At 35.3% G+C, this 12186-nt stretch overlaps 1 protein-coding gene across 2 annotated transcripts; it reads right to left on the bottom strand.

The window, feature by feature from the left end:
• Positions 1–78: 78 nt before the first annotated feature.
• Positions 79–5470, bottom strand: LOC125851635 (calcium/calmodulin-regulated receptor-like kinase 1). 2 transcript variants are annotated; one of them, XM_049531414.1, is made up of 9 exons: positions 5290–5464; positions 5078–5114; positions 4188–4557; positions 3410–3563; positions 2593–2719; positions 1755–1840; positions 1459–1530; positions 1045–1248; positions 79–656 (listed from the first exon to the last, which is right to left on the bottom strand). In XM_049531414.1, exons 3-9 carry the CDS (start codon positions 4499–4501, stop codon positions 321–323), a joined length of 1293 nt encoding a protein of 430 aa, XP_049387371.1. In that variant the 5' UTR covers positions 4502–4557; positions 5078–5114; positions 5290–5464; the 3' UTR covers positions 79–320. The 2 variants fall into 2 exon arrangements, with proteins under 2 accessions (XP_049387371.1, XP_049387365.1); XM_049531408.1 differs by lacking the exon at positions 5078–5114 and having other exon boundaries at positions 5290–5470.
• Positions 5471–12186: the final 6716 nt, after the last annotated feature.

Raw genomic sequence — 12186 nt, forward strand, 5'->3', positions numbered from 1 at the left:
AATAAAAAAAGCTTGGTTCTCTTTTAATAAAATTAGATTGAATAGGATATTAATGTAGAAGATGATATGAACTTTCATAGAAGTGAAAAAGGCTGATCTGGGATTTTCCCCATTTTCTACCATTCATTAACCTTCCACGCAAATTTACAAAAACTTGAACAAAATTGGGAACAAAGGCTATCATACACTCGGACTATAACATACCCCTACGTATCCCAAACGAACTCACCAAGACAAAAGTGTGTTTTGTAAATAAAGATCCTAACAACCTGACCAATTTTACAAGATGAAACAAAAAATAAACAAATGGAAGAACTGAGTTAAACTTCATATGAGTCAGCTGTACTATCTATAGATTCCACACGTCGATGTCCAGAGATTGGACTCCGATGATCTAGTTGTTCAACATTGATGGTAATCTCCTCTGCTGTTGCAGATAAAGACCGCTTCTGGCGCTTTCTTTCGTGTCTAGACTTGAGTATCCTTGACAGAACCTGCACAGTGTCCCTCATGGAAGACCGTTTCTTCGGGGCACGATTCACACATTTGTATGCAAGTGCTGCTACATCATTAAGTTCTTGCAGATCATACTTCCCATCAAGACGGGAATCTGCGATTTCCTCCCATCCGCCTTTTCCATCTGTAGTCATGGCTGCCTACAATCATCAGTCATTTGGATCTTAGTTTCAATATGATTGAATAGGCTTCAGAAACATATGGACAATAAAAGAGGTTGTAGGGGAAGAGCGAAGGAGTCGAGGGGTTTCGAAAGTTGCTCGATATCAGTGCTCTCTACAAATGTGTGCCTAAAGTTAGGAGTAGTGGCACTATACAGCATACATATGATGAAGTCATCCGAGTACAACCAGGGAAGACAAAAGATTGCACACAGACACTATAACAAAGGCGTAAGAAATCTCATAAAGCTATATGCTCAAGAAATTATGGACCCTTAGTTCTCACCATATCTTTTTTCACAAAAAAAAAAGAGAAGAAACAAAAGTTTCACATCACATAATGAGGAGAGAGAGAGAGAGATCTTACTAGTTCAATATACTCGATAAGCCCCTGAAGAGGGTTTTTACCAGCAATAAGTTCAAATAGTAAGACCCCAAAGCTGTAAACATCGCTTTTCTTAGTGAAGGACCTAGTTGATATATATTCAGGATCAAGATATCCGAATGTTCCACGGATATTGGATACATGTTTACTGACCATTTCTTCCCTTGACAGCCCAAAATCAGCAACCTGTGTATTAAACACCAAGATTGCAGTTATGCTTAGTACCATTGGACCAAAATGGTGTCTACATTTTCATTATGATAAACTCAGGATGGTCATAATCTTCCGTATGACCACCTCAAAGTCTGCCATTTCATTATTATCAACCAAAGAAACCTATTTCGTCTACTTTACTTTGGAGAGAAAAAAAGAAATATATTTAACAACTGTACATACCCTGGCACTCATTGACTGATCCAACAAAATATTGGATGATTTAATATCCCGGTGTACAACTGGAGGAACTGCCTGAAAAAGGAAATACAAAGAAGAAAGAGGTGAGTGAATCAGCAATATATGGTAGCAGGAGAATTTCCACCAGGACACACATGATTCAGAAATTGAGTTCCCCCCAAAATGTATTTTGTATGTGAATGGTATTTTATGCTTATTTCAAGGATCCTTGATACCGAAGAGAGACTGGTTATTAATCATGTGTCAGCAATTAAATGTGAATTACGGGAAAAGATTACCCCGTCATGAAGATACTCTAAGCCCCTAGCCACATCCAGAGCAATTTGAACTCTCAACTCCCAGCGCAATGGTTCAAGCTTTTCATCTGTCAATGTAGTTCCGTTGTTAAAATACTAACATATTATCATGCATGTGAGAGGTTATCCTGGATGCAAATATCTGGCTACACTGCCATGTTTAAACATTGCTATGAAAACTTTGATTGCATGAGTACATATGCCAGTCAAAAGACAAATATCAATGTATCATGAATCTCATCTCACAGAACACAAAGGAGAATTTCCAATTTGAGGAGGTGGGATATCTTCTAATAGTCACATAAACAATCCCTAGCATTCAGTGTACCAGTGTAAAGAACCAGCAGCGCTAAACTGGACAATAGGGAGCCTTGCTATAAACTGATCAAATAGTTAGCGCTGAAGGGAATACAAATGGAGGAAATTGCAAATGGAGAAATATTGTTCAGAAAGGAGCTCAAATCTACACTGCTAGGACACAGTGGGTTGGCACGAGACTGACTACATCCAAAACTTGCTTTTGGTGGCAGTAAACTACTTAACAGACTAATCTAGTTTACCCATATAAATATAGTTCCATTTACTGCAAATTGGCTTCTTGATTGATGGATGACTGATATATGTTACTCAATGAACATAATTGAGGTGAAAAGTACACATATATAGGCAAGCAATATTTGGTAACCTCGGCATCATGCAATCAGAGAAATGTTTTTAAATTTAAGAATGTTGCAGGAATATGCCTTGATCAAAACTGCCTCTCTAAGAAATCTTTTTCTCTTGCCACAAAAATAATCAAACAGAGTTCTCATTAGCATACCGTACAAGTGAGAAGCTAAACTGCCTCGGCTCATGTAAACGTAGATAAGCATATGCTGACCCTTCTCTGCGCAGTATCCAACTAAATTCACTAGGTTTCTATGGTGTAGCCTTCCCAGTAACATGACCTGTGGAAACAAAAGAAGCTGGAAGTCAATTTAGTTTTAGAAAAACATTTACATCATACAATGTAGTTCAGCTATTACAGCATAAAACATACAGTTTAGCACAAAATACAAATAAAAGGATGAGGCTCATATGATATCTAGAAGCCTATTGGATGAAAAGTTTTGTTAAATATTAACTCACAAATGCTAGGATTTGCCTAAACCTTTTTTAGTGTGCTATGAAATTTAGAGAAAGCATTGTTCGTGTTTGGAGGTTACACCAATTTTTCTGTCCCCATTTGCTTATGATCAGTTGCAAGCACCTCACCAGCAACAGAATCAAAATATGAGGGGAGTTGAAGTAAATATACCCTTCTCTTTTTATCTGAAAACCAGATGTTTTTGTTAAAGATCACTTGGCCTTGTACCACTGCCATGTTGTCTAAGTTATGCTCATGATTTAAGGTAAACATTTTTACGAAGCACAAAAAGTAAGTAAATTTATTTAGCATTTTCCACAACTACACCATATTTTATCAACTGGTTGTTTGGTGAACTGGCCTTTCCATATGTTAACTTAGAGCTTGCTCGAGATGGTTGTTGCACATTACTGAAGGGTGTCAAAATTTACAACAAATGTTTGAACAAGTTGACTTGTCAAACACACGGGATATTGTCCTGAAAAGAATTCTTCTGTAATGTTTAGAGTACCTCTGTTTGGAATTCTTTCTCCCCTTGTTTAGAATCAGTTGCAAGCACTTTGACAGCAACCATCTCACCAGTAGACATCTGAGCTTTATAAACAGGACCATAGGCCCCTTGACCAATCAATGTGGTGAAGTTGTAGGTTGCTCTCTGCAAATCCCTGCCCATGAGTAGTAAATGATCATCATCTCAATTAAGAATCAAAAGCATGCATGTAGTCATGCACTCATGGCCCTAAGATGCAAGGTCTATTTATTGAAGACTGCAATTTATGTTAAATAGTAGGAACGGAATTGCAAAACATGCAGCAAAGTAATGAATCAGACACATTATAATAGGATATTGCCATGAGACGCAGATGCAAAGTCTTGCTACTGGAGAATGTTCCTAGTTTTGCACGACGTCCAAACAGTACATTGTTCAGGATTCTGATTTGAGAAAATCTAATAGTAGCCTGACAGTGGATGGACGACCTTTGAAGTTGTATGGTCTAAAGACAGTTTCTTTGATAAAGAGACAAAAAGAAATGGATCATTTCTTGTTCAGCAAGTTCTGAATAAAAGTGGAAGTTTGGATTTCGTAAGATCCTTATATTGTATTCTACTTCCAGTGATCGAAACAACTATAATAGTATAAAAATACTGATTTTAAACAATCTCTCCAATGATAAAATAATAGTCTTAGCCAAGTTCATCATCCCTTTTCAAAAACAATGAGAAAGCAGTAGATTGTAGACCAAACTAAGAAGTTGCAATACTCTTTCCATTTTATCAAAGATACATACTTGTAGGAGTACTCGAGAATACCGGATGCAGAAACCACATTTGACTTCCTGACGCTCCCTAACCAAAATGGCATGCCATTCTGGATAGACTTTGGTGACTCAGTACCAATTGAGGAGTCTGATAATACTGTACATGTATCTACACCATTTGCACGAATAGGAACAGTAGCAGCACTCCTAGAACTGCTATTCCCTATCTGAGGACGTCTCCTATGGTACCTCCTAAAGCAGAAAAATGCCGCTATAGCTAAAAGCACTCCTATCACCACTCCAATTGAGATGCCTATAATTAATCCAGATGACTCCTTCTCCATCTCTTCCGTGTTCCTCAATTCTCAGCTACCTAAGCATTGGTCCCATTGAGAAATACCTGTAAGAAAATAAAAATATTAACTTCTGCAACCCAAAAGTCAGGATGAAAAAAAAAGTTTACTACAACAACTTCCAACAATCCCAAACTAGTCGAGATCAACCATATGAATGATAGAATCCTCAATATCCATTTAGTTCCATTCGGACTAATTTCATCCCAATACAAGAGTCCAGAAAAATAATAAACAAAATTTTAATCCTAAAACAATCTCCATTTTCATGAGTACAAAATTTAACCAAATTCGAGAAGAAAACAAAAACATGCTTTGATTAGCCTTGCTAGCTACTTAAAATTAACAAATGAAACCACAAGTGCAAAAGTGTCATCCAGCTCAAAGCTTAAAAAAATACTCTAACATGCCTCCCACTAATTCTCCAACCGAGACAATAAACTGCAATACAATACACAATTTCCAGTTTTCACAAATCTATTTTCGGAACAGAGCATCGTATAAGCCTAAGTTCAAAAATCCAGATTCGGTCAAAAGACGCCGGAAAAATTGACAGTTTCAACTTACGACTAAGCTTATTCCACCAGCAGCCAAAAAGGAAAATCTAAAAATAAATGTTCCAAACAACAAATCAAATGAAAACAACATAATGATTAGTACAAAAGCTAAATTTCAGTACAGATCAAAAACTAGTGCGAAAAAGTAAAAGTATACTCAGAAAAGAGCAAATTTTCAGGCGAAAAACTGTAAAGTGCATATTCATTCCTCCATTGTTGTACCTTGAGTAAAGCAGTTAAGAAAGCGTGATGAAGAAGGATCTAGGCACGTTGAGAAGCAACAAAAAAGGAAGGAATCTGGTTAAGACCGTGTTTGGAATTTGCCGATAGAGAAAAAAATGAAAATTCAATTGGAAGAGGCAAAAGAGCAGAGTGTTGTTTCAGGCAACTGGTCTNATTTTGAACATAAGTTAAATGACTAATAGGTAAGAAATAGTCTTCAAAATATCTAAACAAAAATATGCTACTATAAATTAGGGGTGTGCACTATTCGGATTAAACCGAATAACCAAACCAAATCAAACCGAATTTTTATTTGGATTGGTTTTTTGGTTTTTTGGATTGGTTTTGGATTAATAAATTACTTTGTTTGATTTTTTGGTTTGGTTTCGGATTTTAAAAAATAAAAACCGAAAAACCGAAAAAAAACGAATTATAATATATATATATATATAATGTTTAGGTTTAGAATTAAGTTGGAGTTAACCACTTTTGTCCCTCTTTGGTTATTGTCTTTCATGATGATTACGTTTATATTTTATGTTTGAATTACATCTATAATAGGTATACTTATAAGTATTGTGTTTTAAGTTTTACTTATGATTTATATTAGAAAGAATATTTAAGGGATTAAATATTATTACTTTGGTTATATATGTTATTAATTATTGACATAACCGAATAACCAAACCAAAAAAAGCCGAACCGAATAGAGGAAAACCAAACCAAACCAAATTTATTTTGGATCGGATTGGGTTACACTTTTACAAAACCAAAAACCGAAAATCCAAACCGAATAGTGTAAAACCAAACCGAAAAACCACATGCACATCCCTACTATAAATCTATAATTTAAATGTTGGTTATGTATTTAACCTTGCTATTCTCTAATTAATTATGTATGATATAATTTCCATCTTTAGGAGAGAGTAATCAATTTGTGGACAACAGATTGATGATAATCATTTTAATCTACTATCTATATTTTTATGTTTTTCTTTCTTTCTTTGGGATTTACCGTAATTGTTTTTGTGGTTAACAACTTGTCCTGTGTAATATTTTATTTTATTTTTTGGTTGAAGAATTTTTGTAAATTTATTTGTTATACTTTTCTTTTTAATCCGTTTAAAAAAAATTATCTCTTTTTCCTTTTAACAACTTTTTAATTTCAATTTTCAATATGACATATATTAAAATTAAAAAATAATTTAATATAATTAACATATTTTTTATTGTATTTTATTTTTTTACTTTCTTAAATTTCATAATAAATTAATGTAGGACAAAATTATTATCATAATTACATGACAAAGTGAATCCACGTTTACCGTTATTTGGGTTTAATCCTGCAAAGCATATATTCCTTTTAACTTTTACAAGTACATTAACTTACCTTTATATTCATTGTCCTTTAATAATGCTTATCCAATTTTTGTCTCAAGATTTTACTCTATCCAATTACACAAAGATTACAAAGGTAAAAATTATTATTTGCACCCAATATTTATAACCAAATCAACATAAGCATATAATATGTGCGTGCTTATAAATTTGTTTTACTTAATCATAATCAGTTAGTTTATATACATTTTAAACTAGCTCGTTACTTTTTTAAACGGCGAAAAATTAATATAATTAGCTATTACAGTATATAATTATTACGGATTACCAATTTGTAATAGTAATAACGGATAGTTTTAATGACATTTTATTTTGAAGTTTCAAAAAGTTTGACATGACATTTTAAGGCCCTGGTTGAATAAATAAACAAAATAGAAAAGCTACATTGAAAATAAAAGGACGTAGAGCGCTAATGGAATTCAAAAAATATTTTTGTATGTATTTGAATTAGAGAAATTCAATCTTTAATTATTATTTTTGTTCTTTTTTTTCCACTTTTTTTTTTCAAACTGAAATATTAATGCTGGTAGCAATGGTTCGTGCTGTGTTATTTTATCTTTCTATCATATGTTCATTTTGTCATAAAATTCATTTTTCAGATAAATATTTCTTATAATAAAGTCATTTTTTATTGTTTGATACTAGAAAATGTACTATTCCGAAAAATATTTTTCATCAAAAAGAAAAGAAAAAAGGATTCCTCACTTATGACAATTTAAAATCTTAACTTTAAGTTACTAACTAGCTCAAACTAAAAAAACTCACATTATTATTAAAATTTAGAAATCAAAAGTTTCATACGTCGATAACATCAGATTAAGTTAGTAAATTGTGTTAGAAAAATAGTATGTTACATAGAGTCCTATTAGCAAATAAGGTCAAGTTATTTCAGCTTTGTCCTAGTCTTTAGGGAGTAATTTATCATGGCTTTACTTCCTATTTTTTAGGAGTTAGTGGTTCCAGTTTTTTTCGCTTCAAACGTTATGTATTTGTCATATAAAATCTGCAGTTACAGAGCAAAAAACAAGCAACAAAGTAGTCCCCTTTCTTCTCAACGTTTCGACTCGTTTTCTCTATTTTTGTTTACTATTTGTTTCATTATCTTGCTTTTTGTTTACAGAGCTAGCATGAGATTCTGCAGTAATACGAAAGAAGCAGCGATTCTAGAGTGAAAAGAAAATAGCAGCAGCTAAACCTCTTTTCCCTCTTTTCGTTTTAACTCATGGCATCAGCTAGTACTTTTGTACAAGCAGCGATTCCACGTTTTGATGGTCATTATGACAATTGGAGCATGCTAATGGAGAATTTCTTATGGTCAAAGGAGTATTGGTCAATTGTTGAGGACGGGATCAACACTCCGGCGGAAGGCGAAACTTTGACGAATGCTCAAAAGGCAAAATTGGAAGCAAAAAAGTTGAAAGATCTGAAAGCGAAGAACTATCTCTTTCAGGCTATAGATCGTCCCATCCTAGAAACTATTCTTTGCAAAGAAACTTCTAAGGATATTTGGGATTTTATGAAGAAAAAATATCAAGACACTGCCAAAGTGAAGTGTGCACAGCTTCAAGCCTAAAGGGATTTTGAGACCTTACATATGAAGGAAGGAGAGTCTGTAATGAGTTATTGTGCTAGAACAATGGAGATCATCAACAAAATGTGATTCCATGGCGAGAAAATGAATGATGTCATAATTGTTGAGAAGATACTACGCTCTTTGACGCCGAAGTATGATTACATTGTTTGCTCCATTGAAGAGTCAAAAGATATTAATGAGTTGTCACTTGACGAATTGCAAAGTTCCTTACTAGTGTATGAACAGAAGATGAATCGCAATTCAACTTCTGAAAAACAGGCCCTGAAAGCTTCTACTTTTATTTCTTCCAATTGTAGGGGAAGAGGAAGAGGTAGAGGTAGAGGAAGAGGAAGAGGGAGAGGAGACCGTGGAAACAGAGATGGACGCAGAAATTTTAGGGTCAATGATGACTATGACAAGGGCCGAGGAAAGAATTTTGACAAATCAAAGGTAGAATGTTATCAATGTCATAAATTTGGTCATTATCAATCTGAATGTAATACTAGGTTGCCTAATGAGAAGGACGAGAAGTCAAATTTTGTTGAAAGCAAGGAAACTGAGACCTTGTTGATGGCAACACAAGCACATGAAGAACCTTTGCAAGATGTTTGGTATCTGGACACAGGTTACAGTAATCACATGAGTGAGAGTAAGTCTTGCTTTTCTTATTTAAATGAAGACTTTCGTTCTAAAGTTAGTTTTGGTGATTGCTCTATTGTGGATGCAATGGGAAAATGTGATATTAAAATTAAAGCCAAGAATGATTTTGAAGAAATAATATCAAATGTGTTATATGTTCTCGCTCTAAAAAGCAATTTATTGAGTGTTGGACAGTTGCAAGAGAAAGGGTATTTTATTCTCATTGGAAAAGGTGTTTGTGAGATTTCTAGTCCTACTAGAGGAGCTATTGTTGTTGTGAAAATGAATTCAAACAGGTTATTTCTCTTGAACATTGAGAGTATTAAATCATGTCTGAAGGCGGAAGTGAAAGATTCTTCCTGATTGTGGCATTTTAGGTATGGTCANCAAACAGGTTATTTCCCTTGAACATTAAGAGTATTAAATCATGTCTGAAGGCGGAAATGAAAGATTCTTCCTGGTTGTGGCATTTTAGATATGGTCACTTGAGTTTTGGTGGATTAAAAACTCTCCAACAGAAAAATATGGTGCTAGGCATTCCAGAAATTCTCATCCCCTCCCAAGTTTGTGAAGAATATGTTGTTGGCAAACAACATCGTTCTCAATTTCCAAAAGGGAAGCCGTGGAGAGCAAAAGCTATTTTGGAACTGGTGCATTCAGATATTTGTGGCCCAATTAGACCAATTTCTAATGGAGGTAAAAGGTATTTCATTACCTTTACAGATGATTACTCTCGGAAAACTTTGGTGTATTTTTTGCAGGAAAAATCAGAAGCTTTTGGAGTGTTTAAAACTTTCAAAGCTCATGTAGAAAATGAAACTGGAAAGGCCATAAAGACTCTTCAAATTGATCGTGGTGGCGAGTATTGCTCAAAAGTCTTTAAAGATTTTTGTGAATCTAATGGAATTCGAAGAGAGCTTACCACTGCTTATACACCACAACAAAATGGTGTATCGGAGAGAAAGAATAGAACTATTCTCAATATGGTGCGGAGTTTGCTAGCAAGAGGAAGAATGGAGAAGACCTTCTGGCCGGAAGCGATAAATTGGAGCGTTTATGTATTGAATAGAAGTCCAACATTTGTTGTTTAAAACATGACGCCGGAGGAAGCTTGGAGTGGAAGAAAACCATCTGTAGATCACTTTCGAATTTTTGGTTGTATTGCCTATGCACATGTTCCAGACGAGAAAAGGAAGAAGCTTGATAACAAAAGCGAAAAGTGTATCTTTGTGGGTGTTAGTGAAGCATCTAAGGCATATAAATTGTTTAATCCACGGACGAAGAAAATCGTAATCAGTAGAGATGTCATTTTTGATGAAGAAAGCACTTGGGACTGGAGTATGCAGCAATCTACTCCATTTGTATTTGATATTGGAGTCCAAAAAGCAGCTGCAATGCCCGAAACAGCAGAGAACTCAGCTCCTGCAGCGGCTGAAATTCCATTAGCTCCTGCTGAAATTTCACCAACTGCTGAATCTTTACCAGCAGCTCTAGAAGAAACTGATGCAGCAGCTCAGTCTCTTCGTCGTGTTCGCAGAAAGCCCGCGTGGATGGTGGATTATGAGGTAAAAGGAATTAATATTGTTAATGATGATGCAATTACTCATTTTGCATTATTTGTAGATTGCGACCCGACAAGTTTTGAGAGTGCTGTTAGAGAAGAAAAATGGAGAAAAACGATGGATGCTAAAATAGAAGCTAATGAAAAGAACGATACTTGGGAGCTTGTTGATCTTCCTGGGAAGCAAAAAACCATTGGTGTCAAATGGGTCTATAAGACAAAGCTGAAAGAAAATGGTGAAATTGATAATTATAAGGCATGGTTGGTGGCTAAGGGATACAAACAGGGGTACGGTGTAGACTATGCTGAATTTTTTGCTCCAGTTGCAAGGCACGACACTATCAGAATGCTAATTGCGTTAACGGCACAAAATTCGTGGCATGTGTTCCAATTAGATGTCAAATCAGCTTTCTTACATGGATAGTTGGAAGAAGAGGTATTTATCGAACAACCTCCTGGTTATGTTAAGATTGGTAATGAGCACAAAGTTTATTGATTAAAGAAAGCCCTTTATGGACTAAAACAAGCTCCACGAGCTTGGTATAACCGCATTGAGGCTTATTTTCTAAAAATGGGTTTTCAAAAGTGTCCATATGAGCACACGCTTTTTGTGAAAATTGGGGAGAACGGAAAAATGCTCATTGCGTGCTTATATGTTGACGATCTTATATTCACGGGGAATAGTAGTGTCATGTTTGATGAATTCAAGAAGTGTATGATGAATGAATTCGAGATGTCCGATCTTGGTAAGATGCATTATTTTCTTGGTTTAGAAGTGGTGTAATCTGATGAAGGGATATTTGTTTCTCAAAATAAGTATGTGCGAGAAATTTTAAATAGGTTTGAGATGCAGAATTTCAATCCAGCCAACATTTCAGTTGAGTTTGGTTTGAAACGTAACAAAGCTGGGAGTGGAAAGTAGGTGGATATCACATTTTACAAGCAAATTATCGGTAGTTTAATGTATCTAACTGCTACAAGACCAGACACCATATATGATGTTAGTCTTGCAAGTAGATATATGGAGTGCCCGACTGAAATGCATCTCCTAGCTGTGAAGAGAATTTTGCGTTACCTACAAGGAACCAAGGATTTTGGAATTTTCTACATGAAAGGAGAAAAGTCAGATTTGGTTGGCTTTACTGAAAGTTGTAATGACCCTCCAGGTCATTTTTAAATTAAAGAATTCTTTCCCTCGTATAGAGCATTCCTGTAGCGACCCCAAGTCATTTATGATTTGCTGACACTGACTGTTCGGTCGCCTGGTCGTTCGTTTGGGTTTTAGGCCCGTTTCCCTGTTTTGGAGATTTTATAACTTGAAAAGTTGACTTTGGTCAACCTTCTTGGAAGACGTGCTCAGATAAAAATTCTGACAGCTAGGTTAGCTTCGGAATATCGATTTTGGTCTAGAACGACCCTTTGTTCACTTCTCGAGGCTTTAGATGGCAGTTGTGGAATCTGGCTCAAAACGATACTGGGTGTGGGACCCACTTTTCATCGAAGCGATCTCCAAATGGAAATTCCGCCTTCACCGTTGAGTCCGAAATATCTTTTTCAATCAGATTCATATATGGTTTGTATTTTTCCGACTCCGAACGAGTCCGGAACATCGAAATTTAAGTTTGAAGGGTTGTAGAATTCTAACGCGGTGGTGACGTGGCAGAGCCACGTGATGCCACGTGGCAGCGGATGGAAATATGGAAATTTCCAGATTTTAGGACGAATT

This window comes from Solanum stenotomum, chromosome 1 (assembly GCF_019186545.1).
Source record: "Solanum stenotomum isolate F172 chromosome 1, ASM1918654v1, whole genome shotgun sequence".
Classification (NCBI taxonomy): domain Eukaryota; kingdom Viridiplantae; phylum Streptophyta; class Magnoliopsida; order Solanales; family Solanaceae; genus Solanum; species Solanum stenotomum.

Excerpts from the sequence above, each read along its gene's own strand:
- LOC125851635 (XM_049531408.1), bottom strand. The coding sequence starts at position 4,501 with ATGGAGAAGGAGTCATCTGGATTAATTATAGGCATCTCAATTGGAGTG. Across the intron at positions 1,841-2,592 it reads TTTAGCTTCTCACTTGTACG|ATGAAAAGCTTGAACCATTG; the intron begins GTATGCTAATGA and ends CTACATTGACAG. Across the intron at positions 1,249-1,458 it reads ATCAGTCAATGAGTGCCAGG|GTTGCTGATTTTGGGCTGTC; the intron begins GTATGTACAGTT and ends TTTAATACACAG.